Source organism: Nicotiana sylvestris, chromosome 10, assembly GCF_000393655.2.
Source record: "Nicotiana sylvestris chromosome 10, ASM39365v2, whole genome shotgun sequence".
Classification (NCBI taxonomy): domain Eukaryota; kingdom Viridiplantae; phylum Streptophyta; class Magnoliopsida; order Solanales; family Solanaceae; genus Nicotiana; species Nicotiana sylvestris.
The window spans coordinates 30,828,979-30,854,012 of NC_091066.1; the positions used below are offsets into that span (position 1 = coordinate 30,828,979).

Sequence of the window (25,034 nt, forward strand, 5' to 3'; positions counted from 1 at the left end):
TTTTGAAAAAAAAACCTATTTTACAAAAACGGTCCACCCGAGTCAACCTAACCTTAACCCTCCACAGGTGCAAATGAATACTGTCTAGGACCCGTCACATATGAACACTGCTCAGAACTCATCAGAAGTGGTAAGAAAACAGGCTCAGTTGCAGTTGCATATGTGGTGGAATGATCTAGATGAAGATAGTCAGAAGTGGGTGAAAAAACAGTTGGGTGCCTTTATAAACATTTTGGAAATCAAACCACGAGAAGATTTAATCAAGGCTTTGGTAACTTTTTGGAACCCTGCCCACAATGTGTTTCGTTTCTTGGACTTTGAGATCACCCCTACTTTGGAGGAAATGGCCAGGTACATTGAGTTTGGCCAGGATTTGAGGAAGCGGCAACTTATATTTCCGAGGACTCCTTCGGTACACAAGTTTTTTGACCTCCTAAATATCAGCAAACAGATGAAGAAGGCCCATGTAAGCAAAGGGTGTTGTTCTTTCTACTTCTTGTACTTCAGGTTCGGGCACTCAGCTGTTTGAGCAACAAATAAGATAAGGGCCTTTGGCAAACTCATTGCCGGTTCACTTTTATTGTGGCATTTTTGGGGATCATGGTTTTTTCCAAATGAGGAAGGGACATTGGATACTCGAATGATTAGAATTGCACAAATCCTCACTACCAAGGAAGATCATACACTTGTCCCGTTAGTGCTGGTAGATATTTATCGAGCATTGACATTATGCAAAGCTGGGGCTCAATTCTTTGAAGGTTGAAATATCCTTCTACAAATATGGTTGATCGAGCATCTTCGCCATCACCCCAAGTTAATGAGTAATGGCTCGAGCCCAGATAAATTCATTGAGAGTTATGAGGAAAGGGTGAAAGACTACAACGTGCCAGAAGGGTTTGAAGCCTGGGTCTCCAACTTGAAGGCTCTCAAAGCAAGTCAGGTCGAATGGACTATAGGATGGCGCCCAATGACAGAATCCATATACATGACGGCTACCAAGGGTTACCTGAGGTTGATGTGTGTGAGGAGTATCCATCCATATGCACCGTAGAGGGTCTTGAGGCAGTTGGGAAGATATCAGATTGTGCCCGAAGATGAACATCTAACCACCTAGGTCATCGAGCTACATCTCGAAGATGCATTGCCCGAGGCTTTAGTTCAGCAGGATTGGAATGGCTACCGGTATCTGAAGAATGGCACCCAGATACCAGATGTTGCAAAAGGGGAAGCAGATCCAAATTATGCTGCATGGTTTGAGAAAAGGTTTTGTGTAAGCAACGAGCCAGAGCCTGAGCTCGAGCCTAAGCCTGAGAGGCCTTCCAAGAGACCTCATGTTAAAGCTTTTGACGACAAAATCCAAGAAAGGTTGGCCTAGGGAGAAAAGGAGAAGAAATATCAAGCCGATATTCACACCTTGAAAGAGAATCTGAGGAACATGGAATTCAACAATGATCTCCGAGCACAAGAAGCCGAAGGCGAAAGAAGAAAGTTGGCCTAAGAGAATGAAGCCGTTCGAGCCCAAGTTTGAAAAATGAGAATAGCAGTTGAGAACTCGGGTAGGAGCAGAAAGGACGAAAATCTCATCTACAGCCTTACGCAAAAAGTACGTGATTTTGAGGATGATTTGCGAAAGACTGAAGCGAAGCTAACAAATGCCCGAGCTAAGTTAGCTAAGAATGCGGAGGGACGAGCTAGCTTCGTTCGACAACTGAAGGATAAGTATGATAAGGGAATGGTGAGTATAAAGGAAAAGGTTAATGTCCTTGAAAATGAAATGGCTAAGCAGGCAAGAGACTTCAAAGCAGAAAGGGAACACTGTTGTGCCCTGATGTCACAGCTAGAGAAAGACCTGCAACAACTTTAAGATAAAAATCACACAGCTAAACAAGTTTGGATGCCAGATCTCAGCAAATCGGACGATTGTTACAGGAGAAGGGTATTATCAGAGAAAGAGTTAGGAGGATTGCGGACTATATTGTGATGAAATGCAACGAGTGTGAAGACATGACCAGATCCATGTTCTTCGCTTCAGTTATGATTTTTGTCCGATAGATCATGGATGACTTGTTTCGCCTCCAAGAAGACATGGGGCAAAGGCCCACAGCAAGGCCAACTAGGGCAGCAATTGAAACACTTATGTATTCTTGACTTTGTTTGTTCGAGTCTGTTTTGTTAGTTTATTTTCGAGTTTGTATTGTCAGTTTGTTAGTTTAGTTCGAGTCTGTATTTTAAGTTTTATTTTGAACTTGTCAGTCCACTCATCGAGTCTGTTAGTCTTTATGTTTAAATCTGTAGGGGAAGTTGTCGTAATCAGGATGTTTTACTTTATTTTTTTATGAAATTTGAAAACCCCAAAAAAATGTTTTTTTATTTTATTATTTATTTTGCACATGTTCCCAAAACTATGCTTGGTCTGATTCATGCGGTGCCATGATACATAGACAATCTCCATAGGATTTGATCATATCTATGAAAAAGAAAAAAAGGAAAAAAAGAGGAGAGAAAACAAGAAAACTGTGGGAAGGAAAAAATGGCAAAAGAAGAGAAAAAAAAGAAATGAGAGAATAAAAGGATAAAAACAAGAGTCAAGCATGGAAAAGCAGGAATAAAAAAAGAAAAGATAGAAAGAAATTGCAATTAGTGAAAGCTGGGATGACGCAAGCGGCCGTTCAAATGCATAATAGAAACGTTTAACTGCTTAGGTGCATTGCATCTCCAACGTGCGGTTGCCTATCTGTTAAGCTCTAATCGCTAACAAGTTTGTTGTTGTCATCAAGTTCAGGCAGGTGGTTAGTTTGTTTGGCATTCTGGCAACTCACCCGTACAACCAGATCCGAAGACAAGTTTATCATGGCTGGCCAAGAACTGGATGCAAGTTTTATTGATCCGTCAAGGGAATGGGAATAATCTGATGTTAATCTGGAAGAGGAATTACATAAGTTGAAACACTAGATGACAGAGATGTACCAGGCATGGGTGAGAGGGCATCCACCACCATCATACCCCGCCAACCCTGCTTTCGTCCCGTCGCTGGCTCAATCCCAAGAACCTCCCACTGTTGATTTATCTCCAGGCTTCCCCATTTACCACCACTACCAAGGCACCGCTTCCCAAACCCCACAAGCACCACCTCCCAAACTAATCCCATACACCCCTCTACCAGCCACCCCTGTTTTCGTGGTTCCCCCACCCGCTACACTTTGTCGATCCTCCAGTGAGCCCCTATTCCAGACCCAAGATAACCAATACTATCCCTCGGAGCCTACTTTCAAGGCCTCAGAACATTACTCCTATACTCCTTGTTTCGACCTCCCAGTTGAGATCGAGAAACCACCTAAAAACCTAGAACATGAGGAGATGTTTAGGAAGGTTAGAAGCTTGGAACAATTATTCAGAAACATGCAGGGATTGGGAGGCCAGGTGAGCGTAGCCTACAAGGATTTGTGTCTATTTCCCGATGTTCAGTTGCCGGTGGGATTCAAGATGCCTAAATTTGATCTATATGACGGGCACGGAGACCCGGTGGCCCATTTGAGAGGATTCTGCAGTAAAATGAGAGGAGCTGGTAGGAAATATGAGCTGTTGATGGCGTACTTTAGCCAGAGTTTAAGTGGTGTAGCACTGGAGTGGTACACTCGTCAGGATCATAGCAGATGGTATACCTGGGATGATTTGGCCCAAGCATTCGCTGGTCATTTCCAATACAACATCGAGATTGTTCCGGATCATTTGTCTCTGACCAAGATCGAGAAGAAGCCTAGTGAAAGTTTCAGGGAAAATGGTTTTTGTTGGAGAGAACAAACATCAAGAGTTAACCCCCCCCAATGAAGGAGAGTGAAATGGTGGAGTACTTTCTGCCAGCTCTGGAGCCTACTTACTTTGTCCATCTGATATCGACCATATGAAAGTCTTTCAACGAGGTAGTGAAGATGGGTGGCATGGTAGAAGAAGAGCTTAAATCAAGCAAAATCATGAGTTACTCGGCTATCAAAGCAACTACCCAAGCCATTCAGAATGGTACCGAAGGAGTAATCGGAAAGAAGAAGAAAGAGGATGTAGCGGAAGAAAGGGGCCTATCACACCACTATACTCAATCTCGGCCCCATCACCGATCCTACACTCAAACCCCATATAATCCATCCCAGCATTACTTCCCATCACCAGACCCTCAGATTTCTGTCCACCACGCCCAGACATATACCCAACCTCCTGCCTACTCATAATAGCGTGCCCCAGCCCCATAAAACACCTACCCAGCTCCACAAAATGCTTACCCACCCCCACGATCCTACCGAAACCCTGCTGGCCCAGGTTTCCGACCCAATCCAGCATTCAAAAATGAGAGGTTGTAGTGGAAGAAAACTTTCACCCCGTTGGGGGAGTCTTATACCAACTTATTCCATAGATTGAGGCAGTTGGATATGTTGAAGCCAATTGAGTCGAAATTGCCAAACCCTCCTCCAAAGAATCTTGATTACTCCTTGAGATGTGAATATTGTTTTGATACTCCGGGGCATGATACGGAGAAGTGCTAGCACTTGAAAAATCCCATCCAGGAGCTCATTGACACAAACTGAATTGAAGTCCAAACTCCAGAGGCACCCAACATCAACCAGAACCCATTGCCAACCCATGAGGAAAAAAACATGATCGAGATAGTACATAAGGGAGGGGAGCCCAAGAAGCCTTCACAGACCATCATGATGATTCGGTCCAGTAAGGTCAAGCCAGTTAAAAAACAAACAGTTGAAGGATCAGTGAACAAGTTAAGCAGGACAAACGGTGAACCATCTGTGGTAGTCAAGAAAGGAGCCCCAAGTGATGTTGCGGCAAAGCAAGAAAAGTCAAAAGTGGTTGTGCCAGGAGTGGCAAATAAGCCTATCGTAATTGCAGAGAGTTCCCGTACAGATCCTGTCATCATCAAGCTTGTAACCCAGTTGTCGGCAATCAGAACCAAGGCTATCCCATGGAACTATGAACGGGTGATAGTTACATAAAAGGGAAAGGAAGTGAAAGAAGAAGTTAATGAGGCCCAGGGATTAACTCGTTCGAGTAGATCCTTTACCCCAGAAGTGTTAAGGAAAGCTAAAACATCTAGAGATAACCCAGTTCTAGTAAATAAAGCAGTCACTGTAGAAGAGGCGGAGGAGTTTCTGAGAAAGATGAAGGTACAAGATTATTCCATCGTGGAGCAGCTGAGAAAGACGCCCGCTCAGATTTCCTTGTTATCATTGCTAATCCATTTAGATGAGCATCGTCAGGCCCTAATGAAAATTCTGAACGAGGCTCATGTTCTCGACAAAATTTCAGTGAACCATCTAGAGAAGATCGCTAACAAAATATTTGAGGTGAATAGGGTTACCTTTTCTGATGATGAGTTGCCTGTGGAAGGTAGTGAACACAACAAAGCTTTCTATCTTACGGTAAAATGTGAAGATTCTGTGATCACCAAGGTGTTAGTTGGCAATGGTTCCAGTGCAAACATCTGCCCTCACTCTACTCTAAACAAGTTGAAAGTGGATGAAGAGAGAATTCACAAAAACAACATATGCATTCGGGGATATGACGGTGGAAGGAAAGATTCAGTTGGTGATATAGTGCTCGAATTGACAATAGGACCGGTGGAATTCACCATGGAGTTCCAGGTACTGGATGTAGCTGTCTCTTACAATTTGCTGCTAGGTCGGCCTTGGATTCATGCCGCCAAAGTAGTCTCGTCCACTCTACACTAGATGGTCAAGTTCGAGTGGGATAGACGGGAGATCGTCGTGCAGGGTGAGGAGAATTTATGTGCTCACAGTTATTCCTCCATCCCATTTATTGAGGCTGAAGATGACAAAGGGCCTTGAGTCTATCATGTTTTTGAAACGGTGCCAGTTGAGAAGGTTCTAGAAGGGAAATATGTTCCGAATCCAAAGATAGCCTCTACATCCGTCATAGTGGCCTCCGAAATATTGAAAAATGGTTTTGTGCTGGGTAAAGGTCTGGGTGCGTCCTTGCAGGGTATCATACAGCCAGTGTCCCTACCTGAAAACTTGGGTACGTTCGGTCTTAGATTCAAACCCACAACGGCAGATGTGAAAAGGGCTAGAAGGTTGAAACAGAAGGCGTGGGCACTTCCGAAGCCTATCCCGCATCTTTCCAGATCTTTTGTTAAGCCCGACGCCAGGAAACGCCTAGTGACGACAGTCCCAAGTTCTGTGGTTGACATTTATGAAGAGTTAATTGAAAGGTTCTAGAGATTGTTTGATGATGTGAACATGGTTGAAGTTGGAGAAGGTTCTAGCATAGCGGACGTGCAGTTCGTCGGGCCGAATGTAAAACTTAACAATTAGAAGGCTACTCCTCTCCTTACTCGGAAGGAGTCTTTGTAGTTTGTTCTGTTTTCCTTTCTTTTTGGGTCATTCCAAGGTTGTGACACATATTTGTATTTTTCGCTTGTTGATGTACAAACCATGTTATCCTTTATTTTTAAGGAAATGCAATTTCCCTTCTCCATCATTCCTGATAGTTCTTATTTTTATTTTCTTTTCTTCTTTGTACAGTTCTTTTTATGCTGGTTTCAATGATATGACATGCATGAGGAATCTTTGCCAAGTCTTAAAAGTCCATCTAATTCTGAAATAATAATCCAAGAAATAGAGAGTGATGATGAATCAAAATATGATGAGGATGAGGCCTTTGAAGAGATTAGTAAGGAACTTAGTGATTTTGAAGAAAAACCCAAGCCTAATCTGAATGAAATGGAAGCAATCAATCTAGGGGACCCAGATAATGTCAGAGAAACTAAGATAAGCGTCCATCTTGAACCGCAAATCAGGGAAGAAATAATTAAAGCATTGTTTGAGTATAAGAATATTTTTGCATGGTCGTACGATGACATGCCAGGCTTGAGTACCGATTTGGTGGTCCACAAACTGCCAATTGATCCAGCATTCCCCCTGTTAAGCAGAAGTTGAGAAAGTTCAAAACTGACATGAGTGTGAAGATTAAAGAAGAAGTCACAAAGCAGCTTGATACAAAGGTCATTCGAGTCACGCGGTATCCCACGTGGTTAGCCAATGTTGTGCCTGTGCCAAAGAAAGATGGTAAGACCAGAGTGTGTGTTGATTATCGTGACCTCAACAAAGCCAGTCCAAAGGAAAATTTCCCACTGTCAAATATCCACATTTTGATCGATAATTGTGTCAAGAACGAGATTGGGTCTTTTGTGGATTGCTATGCGGGGTATCATAAGATTTAAATTGATGAGGAAGATGCGGAAAAGACAACATTCATCATGCCGTGGGGGACATATTGCTACAAGGTCATGCCTTTTGGTTTGAAGAACGCTGGGGCAACTTATATGAGGGCATTGACAACCATATTCTATGACATGATACACAAGGAGATTGATGTTTATGTGGATGATGTGATCATAAAGTCTAGAAAGCAGTCTGACCACGTCAAAGATTTGAGAAAGTTTTTCCAAAGGCTCCACAGGTACAATCTTAAGCTTAATCCTGCAAAGTGCGCATTTGGTGTTTCATCGGGGAAGCTGTTGGGATTCATAGTCAGTCAGCGGGGCATTGAATCGGATCTGTCAAAGATCAAAGTTATCCAGGATTTTCCACCGCCAAAGAACAAGACTGAGGTGATGAGTCTGCTAGGGAGACTGAACTACATCAACAGGTTTATTGCTCAGCTCACGACAACTTCTGAGCCCATCTTTAAGATGCTAAAGAAGGATGTTGCGGTCAAATGGACTGATGAGTGCCAGGAAGCATTTGATAAGATCAAAGAGTATTTGTCAAACCTACCTGTGTTGGTACCGCCAGAGTTTGGGAGACCTTTGATTCTTTATTTGAAAGTCTTGGATAACTCATTCGGTTGTGTATTGGGTTAGCATGACATCACTGGCAGGAAATAGCAAGCCATCTACTATCTCAGCAAGAAATTCACATCTTATGAGGTTAAGTATACTCCCCTTGAGAGGACATGTTGTGCCCTGACTTGGGTAGCACAGAAGCTGAAGCATTATTGTCGTCCTACACTACTTACCTTATCTCTCTCCTGGATCCATTAAAGTATATCTTCCAGAAGCCCATGCCCACAAGAAGGCTCGCAAAATGGCAGATCTTGCTCATAGAGTTTGACATCATATATGTGACTCAGACGGTGATAAAAGCTCAAACTTTGGCCGATCACTTGGACGAGAACCCGGTGGATGAAGAATATGAACCTTTGAAGACTTACTTTCCTGATGAAGAGGTAATGCATATTGATGAGGTCGAGAAGGATAAAAAGCCCGGTTGGAAACTTTTCTTTGATGGGGCCGCTAACATGAAAGGCATTGGAATAGGAGATGTACTTATTTCTGAAATGGGGCACCACTACCTTGTCACAGCTCAGCTTCGTTTCTATTGCACCAAAAACATGACCGAGTATGAAGCGTGCATTTTAGGCTTAAGGTTAGCCGTGGACGTGGGAGTCCAAGAAGTGCTGGTTTTGGGGAATTCAGATCTGTTGGTGCACCAGATCCAAGGGGAACAGGAGACCCAAGATTTGAAACTCATACCGTATCGACAATGTCTGCAGGGTCTCTATCAGTTGTTCAGATCAGTGGAGTTCAGGCATATCCCCAGGATCCACAATGAGGTTGCTGACGCTTTGGCTACTCTAGCGTCGATGTTACATTATCCAAATAAGGCTTATGTTGACCCTTTGCATATTCAGGTCCGCGATCAGCATGCTTACTCTAACATGGTGGAAGAAGAACTTGACTGTGAGCCTTGGTTCCACGATATCAGGGAGTACATAAGGTCGGGAGTATATCTAGTAAGCCACGGAGGATCAAAAGAGAACAATTCAACGTTTGGCAGGCGGATTTTTCTTCAATGGAGGAGTTTTGTACAAAAGAACTCCAGATCTCGGATTATTAAGATGCATAGATGCTAGACAAGACACGATTATCGTGACCGAAGTGCATTCCAGGGTTTGCGGGCTGCATATGAGTGGGTATGTTCTGGCAAAGAAGATTCTTCAAGCAGGTTATTATTGGCTCACCGTAGAGTGAGATTGCATCAGCTTTGTGCGCAAGTGTCATCAATGTCAAGTACACGGAGATTTGATTCATTCTTCACCATTTGAATTTCACATAATGTCCGCACCATGGCTCTTTGTTGCTTGGCGAATGGATGTCATCGGACCAATTGAGCCAACAACATCCAATGGCCACAGGTTCATTTTGGTGGCCATTGACTATTTCACTAAGTGGGTTGAAGCTAAAACTTTCAAATCTGTGACCAAGAAGGTAGTGGTCGATTTTGTTCATTCAAATATTATTTATCGGTTCGGAATCCCAAAGGTGACCATCACAGATAATGGGGATAATCTTAACAGTCATCTGATGAAAGAATTGTGTCAACAGTTTAAGATTACGCATTGCAGTTCCACCCCATACCGCCCCAAGGCGAATAGAGCAGTCGAGACAGCCATCAAAAACATAAAGAAGATACTTCGGAAAATGGTACAGGGTTCCAGGCAATGACATAAAAAGTTTCCCTTTGCACACTACTGTTCGCACTTCAGTAGGTACAACTCCTTATTTGTTGGTATATGGCACAGAAGTAGTGATACCCACGGAGGTTGAAATTCCATCCCTTTGGATTGTTGCTGAAGCCGAAATTGATGATGCTGAGTGGGTCAAAACCCGTCTGGAGCAATTGAGTTTGATTGAGGAAAAAAGATCGGCAGCAGTGTGTCATGGCTAGTTGTATCAAAAGAGAATGGCGAGAGCATACAACAAAAAGGTGCATCCGCAGAAATTTGAAGTGGGTCAGCAGGTATTGAAACGCATCCTTCCACATCAGGCTGAAGCGAAAGGCAAGTTTGCCGCAAATTGGCAGGGGCCGTTTATTGTAACAAGAGTGTTGTCCAATGGTGCATTGTATTTAACAAACATAGAAGGCAAATATGTAGATATGGCTATTAATTCTGATGTAGTTAAAAGATATTATGTATGATTTCTTTGGTCTGTCTAAATTGTTGTTTATACTTGGCATATTTTAAAGATTGGAATAACAAAGACATTTTATTCTGCTATCTAAACACTTTATTCTTTGATACCCTTTTGAGCCTTATTTATTTCCTTTCATACCCTCTTTTGGAATCATTAGCTAAATTTAGGATCACGGATTCAAAAGATCAGTAAAGAAGGAAAAAAGAAAAAAAGAAGAGAAAAGAAAAAGAAAAGAATGGAAAAGAATGAAAAAAAAGAAATAAAGAAAAGAAAAGAAAATAAAGGAAAAAGAAAAAGAGAGAGAAAATAAAGAAAACAAAGAAGAGAAGAGAAAAGGAAAAAGAAAGAAAGAAAAGGAAAAGAGATAAGTAACAACAACAAAGTAATCCCTATGACATGAACTACGTTCGACCTGGTTCCTTTTAAGGATACATAGGCAGCCTCACGGTTCGGTCCCATCAAAATAAAATTTCAAAAGTCCCCAAGCAAAGAAACTGGGGCAGAAAGTTGTGTTTGTTTTAAGAAATCTGATTCCAAGAGTTGTAATTTTGAACCCATTCAAGTTGTTTTGAGCCTTTGTGATACCCTTTCTTTCTAACCCTATCCAAAAGCCCACATTACGGTCCAAAGAAAGACCTTCCGATCAGTCTTCGAGAGATGCCAAGTCGAGGAAGTAGATGTGATTCATATCAGGGGAAACACTCCGTTCTAAGCAAGAAAAATGAAAAATGAGATGAAAATGAGAGAGTCTTATTGGTGAAAACCCTCTCGGGCATCGTAAGGCGATGAAAAGCTGAGAGAAATTTAAAAATGAGAGAATCTTATTGGTGAAAACCTTCATGAGCACCATAAGGCGACGGTGAGTTGAGAGACGAATAAATGAGAGAGGTTTGCTGGTAAAAACCCATCAGGACACTACAAGCCGAATAAGGTTGTTGACTTTGCAAAGGAATCAGATTATGGGAACCCCAGGCCCAAAGTGTAAAGACTGAAAGAGGATTGACTAAATGGATTAGGCTGATTAATCCAAAATTCATGTCATGATCATTGGTGCCAGCAGCTTCACTCAGATAAGTCCCTCTTTCTTTACTTCCTCAAACAGTCATTCTATTTTGATTTTTCTTCACTATTCATAACTCTCGAAGTTATTGCATTTCATTTCTTTTTGGGTTTATCCCTCTAGAGCTCTTTCAATGTTAAACCTACTAAGCAAAAGAAAGGATTGCAAAGCTTACTGCTAACTGCCAAATTGTAGAAAACAAAGTGCGGCCAAATCATGCCAGAAATAGCATGATGCAAAAATGAAGGTACGATGTTAATGAAAGTTCAAGAAGTCGAGTGGTTAGTACATTTTCAGGAATATACAGAGGTTCAAATTGGAAGGACAGAAATATGAAATAGCAGGTTGGGTGTAGAGCATTCAGGTCATTCAAGGTCCTGTGCGTTAAAATTCAAACGGAAAGGCAAACAATTCTTGGTTAGTCCAAAGCAGTCAGTTAGAGCAAAGCACGACAATGGGGAGGCCACCCTCAACAAGAATGCCGCAAACTAACCACCACATTTTCAAACTGACAAAGATTTTCTTTGATTGAAATAGGGGCAGAAAATTTCGTTTGTTTCAGAGAAATCCTCCTTAAGGAAAACAAGCGTCAGACAGGCTCGACAGTAAGTGCCAGTACCCTCTTGGATTACAGGATTTAGTAAGTTTTGAGGCTCTCGCAAATGACAAGGTCTGACGAGAGGTCTACTTTTGGGAAGTGTAATTTGGCATTTAAGTTTTCACTTAGATGAGTCTTAGTTTGAAATTTTCAAGATAAATGAATTTAGTTTAGAATTTATTTTGATAACAAGAATCAGTTAACACTCACAGATACCAAACTGGGGCAGGAAAACTTCTTTTGTTTTGTTTGTTTTGTTGAAATCAGGTGGCCACCTGAAGAACAAGGGAAGACAACACGATTGTCAAGAATACAAAGTAGTTAATGTTTTGGCAATCAGGCACCCACCTGGAGAAACAAGGGAGGACAGTTCAAAGGAAAAACAGTTTCAAGAAGAGGACAATTTAGGTTCGGCAATCAGGCACTCACCTGGAGAACAAATGGAGAGCAACAGTTTCAGAGGAATCAATTCAAATGTTGGTAATCAGCCGCCTACCTGGAGAACAAAGGGAAGTAGTTCAAGTTTCAAGGAAAAAACAGTTCAAGTGAGGGAAATCAGGCGCCCACCTGGAGAACAAAGGGAAAGCAATTCAAATGTTGGTAATCAGACACCTACCTAGAGAACAAAGGGAAAGCAACAATTTCAGAGAAGTCAATTCAAATGTTGGTAATCAGGTGCCCACCTGGAGAACAAAGGGAAGCAGTTCAAGTTTCAAGGAAAAACAGTTCAAGTGAGGGAAATCAGGCGCCCATCTGGAGAACAAAGGGAAAGCAATTCAAATGTTTGTAATCAGGCACCCACCTGGAGAACAAAGGGAAAGCAACAGTTTTAGAGGAGTCAATTCAAATGTTGGTAATTAGGCGCCTACCTGAAGAACAAAGGGAAGCAGTTCAAGTTTCAAGGAAAAACAGTTCAAGTGAGGGAAATCAGGCACCTACCTAGAGAACAAAAGGAAATCAATTCAAGTGTTGGTAATCAGGCACCCAATTGGAGAAAAAAGGGAAGCAGTTCAAGTTTCGAGGAGAAACAGTTCAAGTGATGGAAATAAGTCGCCCACCTAGAGAACAAAGGGAACGCAATCCAAATATTGGTAATCAGGCGCCCACCTGGAGAACGAAGGGAAGCAATTCAAGTTTCAAGGAAGACGGTTCAAGTTCAGCAATCAGGTGCTCACCTAGAAAACAAAGGAAAAACAATTCAAGTTTCAGAGGAAAAGAAGATAATTCAAATGTTGGTAATCAGGCACCCACCTGGAGAACAAAGGGAAAGCAGCAATGTTCAAAGGAAAATAGCAATCAGGAGCCCACCTGGAGAACAAAGGGAAAACAAATCAAGTTCCATGGAAAAGCAACTAAAGTGTTGGCAATCAGGTGCCCACTTGGATAGCAAAGGAGTACAATTAAAGTTTTGGCAATCAGGCACCCACCTGGAGAGCAAGTGAAGGCAGTCCAAGTTCCGAAAGAAGACAGTTCGAGTATTGGCAATCAGGCGCCTACCTGAAGAATAAGGGAATCCACTTCAGAATGCAATTCAAGCCAGCAACAAAGGAAGCTCACATGGAGAGTACAAGTCAGCAAGCATGCAGAAGCTACGAGATCAAGTTTGAAGATATATAGATAGGATCCTTGTAATCAATAGATCATAGTTTAGTCTAGTTTTTTTTATTCGCCCTTGTGTAATAAGGGGTTCAACAAGCAGTAGCAGTAGTTGCAGCAACAGCAACAGTGAAATCACAGCTTCCTGGTAGTCCAACTACCGAAACTTCCTGAACTACACTGACCTAATTCCTTTATAGCCAAGAAATATGAAGGCAACCTCGGAAGTAGGGTGCGGTCAAATCTTTCAAAAATGCTTCCCACGGAGTATTCAAACGGGCAAAAATCGCTCGTATCCGCTCATTTTATCTTTGCACAAAAACTCTTCATGTTTCCGAGCAAAGAGGGGCAGCTGTGAGAACGTGATTTTTTCCCTATATAAATTACTCCCATAAATTCAAGAAAATAATTTTTTCCCATTATTTGCAATTTCGTAGATTTTTCGTAGGATTTTTTGTTAATTGTTTGCATTTTTCTATGCATGTTTATTTTATTAAATAAAAAAGTATAAAATATCATGCATTGCATTTAGGTTTTAGTCTAAAGTTAATTAATTAGTTATTTTTTTGTTAAAAAATAAAAATCACAAAAATTGGCCAACTTTTGTATTTTAGCCTTTTAATTCTAAAATTGGTAATTTCCTCTCTTAATTTAGGAGTAATTAATTTTCATGAATATTTTAGTAGTTGATTAGTCTTTATTTTTTCAAAATAATTATTTTAGGAGTTTAATTTAGGTTTGAATTAATTAAAATAGGAAAAGAGAAAAATAGAAAAAAATAGAAAAATGAAATGGAAAAGAGAATTAAAAAACAGTGATGTTGTGTAATGGACCAAAAATGCAAATCCCAAATCATTTTTCCTCACCCATCCGCCCAGCCCAATCCCATTTAACCCGGTCCAGATCTCCTGTCTTTTCCAAACGACATCGTTTTGAACCCCTATCTCAACCGTTGATCTCCTTTGATCGGACGGACCAGAACTCCTTACCCCCAACTATATAACTGTCCGAACCATGGTCAAAACCTAGAGACCCATCCCTCGTCTTCTTCATCTCTAACACAATAACCCTAGCTGCCGCCCCAAAATCCCCATTATCTCCGGCCGGCGGCGCAACCCCAGTCTGCCCCAAAATTACACCCTAGAATCCCCTTCATCTCCTCATCCCAAATCTCTAACCCGTTTCCCTCGAATCCCTCTCAAACTCCCCCGATTTTAGATCCAAACTCGGAATTCCAAAACCCTAATCCCTCCAAACTTCCCCAAATTGATACAAGGTGACTGTTGTCATTTCCTCTTCCTATTTCTATCACCAATTTCCCCGAAAAAACCCCCAAATTGGTCAAATCTGGAATCTGAAAATGTTGAGCCCTGATTTCTGTTTTTCCTTTTCATTTTTTTGGTTGTGTGATGTTTGAGTGAACTCAAAATATCCGTTAGTCGACTGTTCTTGTTAAGAACAGTCGATTAATGGTAGTTCGAGTTCACTTTTTGGCTTGTGGATTGAGTGAGAATTCCAGTATTGAAAGGTAGAGTATAGGTAATTTTCTTTTCTTTTTCCTTGTTCTTTTGTTTTTTGCATGTTATTGTTGATTTGGCCGCATGTTTAGTTATCACCATGTTTAGATTTTATTTCTGGTGGTTCATAGTTTTGATTCTGCTTAGTTGTTTGTTCATTAGGGAAATTGAAATTGCGACATGCTAGTATTTAGGGTTTATTAGTATTGTGTCCAGTTAATTTAATCCAAAATTGTGCATATTAGTTTCTTGTTGTTATTTTGTTCCCGGACTAGGTCTAATTCTCTTAGAATGGCCATTTGGTTGGGAATTCCGGATTCATATTAGATTCAAGTGTTCCTGTGTGTGTGATTTCGATTTCAAGTTCATTGATAAATGGATTCAGATTTAGTTACAGGTTTAAAGTGAATTAGTATTTGTTTTCTTGATTTTCATTGTTTCTTTGATTCTAGGTTTTGTTGTTAGTCCTAGTTTGTTAATTTGTAGGAACTCCTAGGGTCTTAATTGCACAAAAGCGAAACTTGAGGGGTTTGTTTAAATGATTGGGTAAGTATAATAGAATAAAGACTAGCTCGAAGGTTCTAGAATAGAGGGCAGCTGGCCTCATTTGGTTAGCTGAAGTGCTGAGACAAATGAGAAAAAGCCAGTTGTACAAGTTTGTTTAAAATATGTTCTTTGGCTGAAGATAATTTTTTCCCATTCTGTTTCAGCACATGGCATTTTTCCTAGGCCTATAAAGAGGCTGCATTTCCTTAATTCAAAAAAATTTCAAGGACTATTCTCTGCACTAAAAAAATCATAAAAAAACAACAATAGAATTCTTTGCATTCACTAGGTTAATCTTTCTATTTTTTTTTGAGTTTCTAAAAGGGTTTTCCATGGATTCTATCGTTTTCTAAGCTGAATAATGGCTGGTTTCTGAAGCTGAATTTCAATTCTCACTGCTGTATTTTTGCTGCTGTTTTTCTGTTGCTATTGTCTAGCCGATCTCAACATTTTTCTTTTCCTGATTGTTGTATCCAGGTACCTTTCATAACCTTTGAAATGCAAAATTGAAGTTATAACATGCTGATTGGAAGTGTACTCCAGATCCACCTCTTAATGTTTTTTTTCTCTTCTTTACTTGGTAGTATTTCCTCTATTTGTTCAATTTGCTTCCCTCTTCCAAAGATGTGATGCCAGTCTCTATTTAGTCAGTCATAAGTTGAAAGTTGGAGGTGGTCTAGTATTTCTTATGTGTTGAATAACTTCTGTTACAATTTGAACGAACTATAATATTAGAGACTGTATTAGATTTATGATTGTATGTGCACATTGGTATGGACAAATACTTTCAATTGAGTTTTGATAAGTGTCAAAGTTACTTAAAGTTAGGGTAAGTGTACTGCATGTTTACATCAGTATTCATAAGGCTCGATCCTTTAGATTTGGTTAGATTAGTTGGAATATATGAATTGCCTTACGTTGTCATTGTTAGTGTTAAATCATCAGAAGTTAGTACATCACCTGGATGTTGCTGATCGTTTGGTCCTAATGAGTTAGGGGGATCGAGCCTAAGAAGGGCCTTTCATGTTGAAGGCCCTCTTTTATTTAGAAGCTGTTGGGCTTGTTCTTGGCCCATCTCAGGTGGACCAGGTTCAAATGGCGTTTCATTGTCTTTATTTCCATTTCTGGGTTTCAGATGCACTAGAAGTAATTTCGGCTGCTAGATTTTAATGATAGTTTAAAATAACTGAAGTTTCAAGTTTTATTACATTTAGATTTTGATTCACATTAGGCTCAATTTCATGTTCATTTGGTTTTCTTGTAAGTTTAAATTGTCTGCTTGGTGTAATGTCTGCGGGCCTCAGGGCCAAGGCATGATCAAGCATCATTTGGGCATGGTTCTTACTTTCCCGTTTAGAGCTCATCAACCTTTTGCCCAGTTTCACCTTTTGGGCTCAGTTGACCCCAATACTCCTCTATACCTCTTGGTCAAACCCAATCCCCCTTTGTCCTCGTTTATTTCTACTATTTCTGTACATAATTTGGGTTTGTAGTTGGCCCAAAAAAATAATGCAAGGACTAACATGTATTTCAAGCTCTTTCACTGATGGTTCGAGCTTTTATCCTTAACAAATGTTAGAAGGCTGTTTGAATCAAGTTTTGTCCCTTACCAACAAATTGAAGTATGCCATTTTAATTATATCACCCACGGCCCTCATAAATATCATAACTAGTTATTTAAAATGGATATTCGTAGAAAGGCTTTTAGGCGCATTAAAATAATATCGTGATTATGTATATGTTCGCGTAACATAATTTCGATTCTAAAAACCAATTCGGAGTATGCATTCGCAAAACTTCGGTCAAACATTCTTAATAATAAAATCGTTGTTAATAGGCCGCTAATTTAATTTATCTCATATAGTACGATGTGTGCCATCCACAATTTAATCATACATGGCCCTCATATTAATTTCATAACCTAGAAATAAAAAATGACAAATGCTCATATTTCGCTTTAGGCACGTTTAATATACTATCGTGGTTGAGGACACGTTCGCGTGACATGATTACGATTTCTAAAAAAATAAAATCAGAGTATGCGTTCGCGCAACTTTGGCCAAACCTTTCTTAATAATAACAAAGCGTTATTAATTATGGACACGTTCGCGTGACATGATTTTTGACGCGTCAAACAAATGGGTACACGTACGCGTGACCCATTTCAAGATAATTTTTTAATTAAAAGAGGAAAAAGCACATAAGTTCTAAAATGAGTAATTAGACAATCTTAATAAGCCAAGTATAATTGAAGCGACCGTGCTAGAACCACGGAACTCGAGAATGCCTAACACCTTCTCCCGGATTAACAGAATTCCTTACTCGAATTTCTGTGTTCGCGGAACATAAATAAGAGTCAACTTCCTCGATTCGGGATTTTAGACCGGTGACTTAGGACACCATAAATTATCCCAAGTGGCGACTTTGATTTTAAATAAATAATACCGTTTTGATTGTCACTTAAATTGAAAAAAACTCCCATACACCCTTTCGGGGGTGGTAAAAAGGAGGTGTGACAGCTTTGACAATTCTGCTGGGAATAAGAACCCAGAATCTCTGGTTCAGGGTTCAATAATTCGAGCTTGTTAATAAGATTTATTTGGCTTTATTTATTTGTTGATATTACCATATTTTGTGAACCTTTTGTGCTAAATGCTATCTGTTTACTGCTTTAATATTGTTTGAATTGTATATAACTGTCTTCTTACGCCACCCCTCTGAGTCTTCTGAAAATGGTGCACATGTTCGCGTGGCCTACTTTTTCTGTAGAAATTATACCAAATAGAACGAGGCTGGGCTAGTGATAAGGGCGGGTAGACTTTAGTGCTCCCGGTACGCCGCCCTCTCTTCGGCCCCAGTTATCCGCTCGGGTAACCCAAGTCTAGAACAAAACCCCAAGATTTAAACCTAGAAAACACAGCCTAATACCGGATTCCTAGTAGGAACGCTTGTCTGCATCACGTGCATTTGACTTAGGGGACTCAACACAGGAGTTTGGTCCGTCTTGGGCAAGTGTGCCCAAAATAACAGATCGTCCTAATGCATCCTATGTGCTATGTGAACATTTATTTGTTTTGGCTTGCATGATGACCGGCTAGGAAAAATAAAGCAAGAGAAAAACCAAGAGTGATGTAGGGAAGGAAAGAAAGCCCGGTTTTGAAAAATCCCCAGTATTTGGAAATGTCCCGAAACTCTGTCAAAATTTTTCAAAAAAAAAAAGAGGAAAAGAAAGAGAGTCATTTCAAAAGAGTCAAATTTTGTGTCCTTTTCAAATGTGTTAAAATTGACCGAACTACGCAGGTCTGATTCTCACCGGATGTGGGATACATAGGTAACCTAGATATGGTTCGGCCATATTTTTGAAACAAAAAGAGAAAAAAGAGAGTCAATGGTCAAAAAAAGTAGTTTGGGAGTTTTGGTCAAAATAAACCGATCTAGCTTCGGTAATGTCTTAAACTATTCTTGCCGAGATAACCTTAGAGTATCTTTAGTTGTCGAAGGGCTATTTTCGTAAATGAATGGACAATTCTGTTGGTGAAGTGTCATTTTCCCCATAAAGTAGTCCTCCCCGGCCTCAAAATTCATTTGGAATTGGGAAGGGGCCACGTTTGCAAAACGATCACTTTTGCTAAAATTAGCATGTAGGGGAAGGGAGTCATGGTCCTTTATTTTTCTTTTTGAAAAAAAATCTATTTTACAAAAAAGGTCCACCCGAGTCAACCTAACCTTAACCCTCCACAGGTGCAAATGAATACTGTCCAGGACCCATCATAAATCAACACTGCCCAAGACTCGGCAGAAGTGGTCAGAAAATAGGCTTAGTTGCAGTTGCGTATGTGGTGGAATGATCTAGATGAAGATGGTCAGAAGTGGGTGAAAAAATAGTTGGGTGCCCTTATAAACATTTTGGAAATCAAACCACGGGAAGCTTTATTGTGGCATTTTTAGGGATCATGGTTTTTCCAAATGAGGAAGGGACAATAGATACTCGTATGGTCAGAATTGCACAAATCCTCACTACTAAGGAAGATCATACACTTGTCCCGTTAGTGCTGGAAGATATTTATCGAGCATTGACATTATGCAAAGCTGGGGCTCAATTCTTTGAAGGTTGAAATATCCTTCTACAAATGTGGTTGATCGAGCATCTTCACCATCACCCCAAGTTCATGAGTTATGGCTCGAGCTCGGATAACTTCATTGAGAGTTATGAGGAAAGGGTGAAAGACTACAACGTGCCAGAAGGGTATGAAGCCTGGGTCTCCCACTTGAAGGCTCTCAAAGCAAGTCATGTCGAATGGACTATAGGATGCCTCCCGATGACAGAAGCCATAAACATGACGGCTACCAAGGGTTACCTGAGGTTGATGGGTATAAGGAGTATCCAACCATATGCACTGCAAAGGGTCTTGAGGCAGTTGGGAAGATATCAGATTGTGCCCGAAGATGCAGATCTAACCACCCAAGTCATCGAGCTACATCCAGAAGCTGCATTGCCCGAGGCTTTAGTTCAGCAGGATTGGAATGGCTGCCGATATCTGAAGAATGGCACCCAGGTACCAGATGTTGCAAAAGGGGAAGTGGATCCAAATTATGCTGCATGGTTTGAGAAAAGGTCTTGTGTAAGCAATGAGCCAGAACCTGAGCTCGAGCCTGAGCCCGAGAGGCCTGCCAAGAGACCTCATGTTCTAGCTTTTAACGACAAAATCCAAGAAAGGTTGGCCTGGGGAGAAAAGGAGAAGAAATATCAAGCCGAGATTCACGCCTTGAAAGAGAAGCTGAGGAACATGGAATTCAGCAATGATCTTCGAGCACAAGAAGCCGAAGGAGAAAGAATAAAGTTGGCCTAAGAGAATGAAGCCCTCCGAGCCCAAGTTCGAAAAATGAGAATAGCAATTAAGAACCTGGGCAGGAGCAGAAAGGATGAAAAGCTCATCTATAACCTTATGCAAAAAGTACGTGATTTTGAGGATGATTTGCTAAAGACTGAAGCGGAGCTAGCAAATGCCCGAGCTAAGTTAGCTAAGAATGCAGAGGGATGGGCCAGCTTCGTTCGGCAACTGAAGGAGAAGTATGCCAAGGGAATGGTGAGTATAAAGGAAAAGGTCAATGTCCTTGAAAATGAAATGGCCAACCAGGCAAGAGACTTCAAAGCGGGAACACTGCAATGCCCTGATGTCACAGATAGAGAAAGACCTGCAGCAACTTCAAGAGCAAAATCACACAGCTGAAAAAGTTTTGGATGTCAGATCTCAGCAGATTGAACGGTTGTTACAGGAGAAGGGTATTATCAGAGAAAGGGTTAGGAGGATTGCGGACTACATTGTGATGAAATGCAACGAGTATGAAGACATGACCAGATCCATGTTCTTCGCTTCAGTTATGATTTTTGTCCGACAAATCATGGATGACTTGTTTCGCCTCCAAGAAGACATGGCGCAAAGGCCTACAACAAGGCCAACTAGAGTAGCAGTTGAAGCACTTATGTATTCTTGACTTTGTTTGTTTGAGTCTATTTTATTAGTTTATTTTCGAGTCTATATTGTTACTCTGTTAGTTCAGTTCGAGTCAGTATTTTCAGTTTTCTTTTGAAGTTGTCAGTCCACTCATCGAGTCTGTTAGTCTTTATGTTTAAATCTGTAGGGGAAGTTGTCATAATCAAGATGTTTTACTTTATTTTTTTATGAAATTTTAAAACCCTCAAAAAAATGTTTTTTTATTTTATTATTTATTTTGCACATGTTCCCAGAACTACGCTTGGTCTGATTCATACTGCGTCATGATACGTAGGCAATCCCCATAGGATTCGATCATATCTATGAAAAAGAAAATAAAAGGAAAAAGAGGAAAAAATAAGGAGAGAAAACAAGAAAACTATGGGAAGGAAACAATGGCAAAACAAGAGAAAAAAAGAGAAATGAGAGAATAAAAGGATAAAAACAAGAGTCAAGCAAGGAAAAGCAGGAATGAAAAAAGAAAAGAGAGACAGAAATTGCAATTAGTGAAAGCTGGGATGATGCAAGCGACCGTTCAAATGCATAATAGAAACGGTTAACAGCTTAGGTGCATTGTATCCCCAATGTGTGGTTGCCTATTTGTTAAGCTTTAATCGCTAACAAGTTTGTTGTTGTCATCAAGTTCAGGAAGGTGGTTAGTTTGTTTGTCATTCTAGCAACTCACCCGTACAACACCAGATCCAAAGACAAGTTGATCATGGCTGGACAAGAATTGGATGCAAGTATTATTAATCTGTCAAGGGAAGGGGAAGAATCTGATGTTAATCTGGAAGAGGAATTATATAAGTTGAAACACCAGATGACAAATATATACCAGGCATGGGTGAAAGGGCATCCACCACCATCATACCCCGCCAACCCTGCTTTTGTCCCGCCGCTGGCTCAATCCTAAGAACCTCCCATTGTTGATTCATCTCCAGGCTTTCCTATTTACCACAACTACCAAAGCACCTCTTCCTAAACCCCACAAGCACCACCACCCAAACCAATCCCATACCCCCTTACACTAGCCGCCCCTATTTTCGTGGTGCCCCCATCCGCTGTACTCCATCGATCCTCCAGTGATCCCTTATTCCAGACCAAAGATAACCAATAATATCCCCCGCAGTCTACTTTCAAAGCCCCAGAACATTACTCCTATACTCCTCGTTTCGACCTCCCAATTGAGACCGAGAAACCACCTAAAAACCCAAAACAGGAGGAGATGTTCAGGAAGGTTAGAAGCCTGGAACAGTCATTCAGAAACATGCAGGGATTAGGAGGCCAGGTGAGTGTAGCCTACATAGATTTGTGTCTATTTCCCGATATTCAGTTGCCGGTGGGATTTAAGATGCTTAAATTTGATCTATATGACCGGCACGGAGACCCAGTGGCCCATTTGAAAGGATTCTGCAGAAAAATGAGAGGCGTTGGTGGGAAAGATGAGCTGTTGATGGCGTACTTTAGCCAGAGTCTGAGTGGCGCAGCGCTGGAGTGGTACACTCATCAGGATCATAGCAGATGGTATACTTGAGATGATTTGGCCCAAGCATTCGCTCGTCATTTTCAATACAACATCGAAATTGTTTCGGATCGTTTGTCTCTGACCAAGATCGAGAAGAAGCCTAGTGAAAGTTTCAGGGAATATGGTTTTTACTGGAGAGAACAAGCTGCAAAAGTTAACCTCCCGATGGAGGAGAGTGAAATGATGGAGTACTTTCTGCAGGCTTTGGAGCCTACTTACTTTGGCTATGTGATATCGACCATAGGAAAGTCTTTCAACGAGGTAGTGAAGATGGGTGACATGGTAGAAGAAGGGCTTAAATCAAGCAAAATCATGAGTTACTCGGCTATCAAAGTAACTACCCAAGCCATTCAGGATGGTACCGGAGGAGTGATCGGAAAGAAGAAGAAAGATGATGTGGCAACGATTGATTCAAGATCATGGTTTGGACCAAGGGACCCATCACACCACTATACTCAACCTCGACCCCATCTCCGAACCTATACTCAAACCCCATATAATCCGTCCCAGCATTACTTCCCATCACCATACCCTCATATTTCTATCCACCATGCCCAGACATATACCCAACCTCTTGCCTACTCATAATGGCGTGCCCCAGCCCCACAAAACACCTACCCAGCTCCACAAAATGCTTACTCACCCCTACGAGCCCACCGAAACCCTGCCGGCCTAGGTTTCCGACCCAATCTAGCATTCAAAAATGAGAGGCTGCAGCGGAAGAAAACTTTCACCCCGTTGGGGGAGTCTTTACCAGCTTATTCTATAAATTGAGGTAGTTGGATATGCTGAGGCCAATTGAGTCGAAATTGCCAAACCCTCATCCAAAGAAACTTGATTACTTCTTGAGATGTAAATATTGTTCTGGTACTCTGAGGCATGATACAGAGAAGTGCTAGCACTTGAAAAATCCCGTCCAGGAGCTCATTGACACAATTCGGATTGAAGTCCAGACTCCAGAGGCACCCAACATCAACCAGAACCCATTGCCAACCCATGAGGAAATAAACATGATCGAGATAATACATAAGGGAGGGGAGCCCAAGAAGCTTTCACAGACCGTCATGATGATTCGATCCAGTGAGGTCAAGCCAGTTAAAAAACCAACAGTTGAAGGATCAGTGAACAAGTTGAGCAGGACAGACGGTGAACCATCTGTGGTAGTCAAGAAAGGATACCCAAGTGACGTTGCGGGCAAAGCAAGAAAAGTCAAAAGTGGTTGTGCCAGGAGTGGCAAATAAGCCTATCATAATTGTAGAGAGTGCCCGTACGGATCTTGTCATCATCAAGGCTATAACCCAATAATCAGCACCAAGGCTATCCCATGGAACTATGAATGGGTGATAGTGACACATAAGGGAAAGGAAGTGAAAGAAGAAGTCAATGAGGCCCAGGGATTAACTCGTTCGAGGAGATGCTTTGCCCCGAAAGAGTTAAGGAAAGCTAAAACATCCAGAGATAACCTAGTTCTAGTAAACAAAGTAGTCACTGAAGAAGAGGCAGATGAGTTTCTGAGAAATATGAAGGTCAAGATTATTCCATCGTGGAGCAGCTGAGAAAGACGCCCGCTTAGATTTCCTTGTTATCATTGCTAATCCATTCATACGAGCATCGTCGGGCCCTGATGAAAATTCTGAACGAGGCTCATGTTCCCGAGTGAACCATCTAGAGAAGATCACTAACAAAATATTTGAGGTGAATAGGGCAACCTTTTCTGATGATGAGTTGCCTGTGGAAGGTACTGAACACAACAAAGCTCTCTATCTTACGGTAAAATGTGAAGATTCTATAGTCACCAGGGTGTTAGTTGACAATGGTTCCAGTGCAAACATCTGCCCTCTCTCTACTCTAAACAAGTTTAAAGTGGATGATGAGAGAATTCACAAAAACAACATATGCGTTCGGGGATTTGACGGTGGAGGGAAAGATTCAGTTGGTGATATAGTGCTCGAATTGACAATAGGACCGGTGGAATTCACCATGGAGTTCCTGGTATTGGATGTAGCTGTCTCTTACAATTTGCTGCTAGGTCGGCCTTGGATTCATGCCACCAAAGCAGTCCCGTCCACTCTGAACCAGATGGTCAAGTTCGAATGGGATAGACAGGAGATCATCGTGCATGGTGAGGAGAATTTGTGTGCTTATAGTGATGACTCCATCCCGTTTATTGAGGCTGAAGATGACAAAGGGCCCTAGGTCTATCAAGTTTTTGAAACGGTGCCGGTCGAGAAGGTTCCAGAAGGGAAATATGTTCCGACTCCAAAGATAGCCTCTGTATCCGTCATGGTGGCCTCCGATATGTTAAAAAATGGTTTTGTGCTAGGTAAAGGTCTAGGTGCATCCTTGCAGGTTATCATACAGCCAGTTTCCCTCCCTGAAAACTTGGGTACGTTCGGTTTTGGATTCAAACCCACAGTGGCGGATGTGAAAAGGGCTAGAAGGTTAAAACAGAAGGCGTGGGCACTTCCAAAGCCTATCCCGCATCTTTCCAGGTCTTTTGTCAAGCCCAGTGCCAGGAAACGCCCAGTGACGACAGTCCCAAGTTTTGTGGTTGACATTGATGTAGAGATAATTGAAAGGTTCCAGAGATTGTTTGATGATGTGAACATGGTAGAAGTTGGAGAAGGAGAGCAAAGCGGACGTGCAGTTCGTCGAGCCGAATGTAAAGCTTAACAATTGGAAGGCTACTCCTCTCCC

The 25,034-nt window shown here is 41.3% G+C and overlaps 1 protein-coding gene across 1 annotated transcript; it reads left to right on the forward strand.

The window, feature by feature from the left end:
• Window positions 1-3,552: 3,552 nt before the first annotated feature.
• On the forward strand, window positions 3,553-12,278 carry LOC138879147 (uncharacterized). Its single transcript, XM_070158736.1, has 7 exons — window positions 3,553-3,781; window positions 4,597-4,928; window positions 5,001-5,645; window positions 6,003-6,232; window positions 7,483-7,633; window positions 8,155-8,764; window positions 11,926-12,278. Exons 1-7 carry the CDS (start codon window positions 3,553-3,555, stop codon window positions 12,276-12,278), a joined length of 2,550 nt encoding a protein of 849 aa, XP_070014837.1.
• Window positions 12,279-25,034: the final 12,756 nt, after the last annotated feature.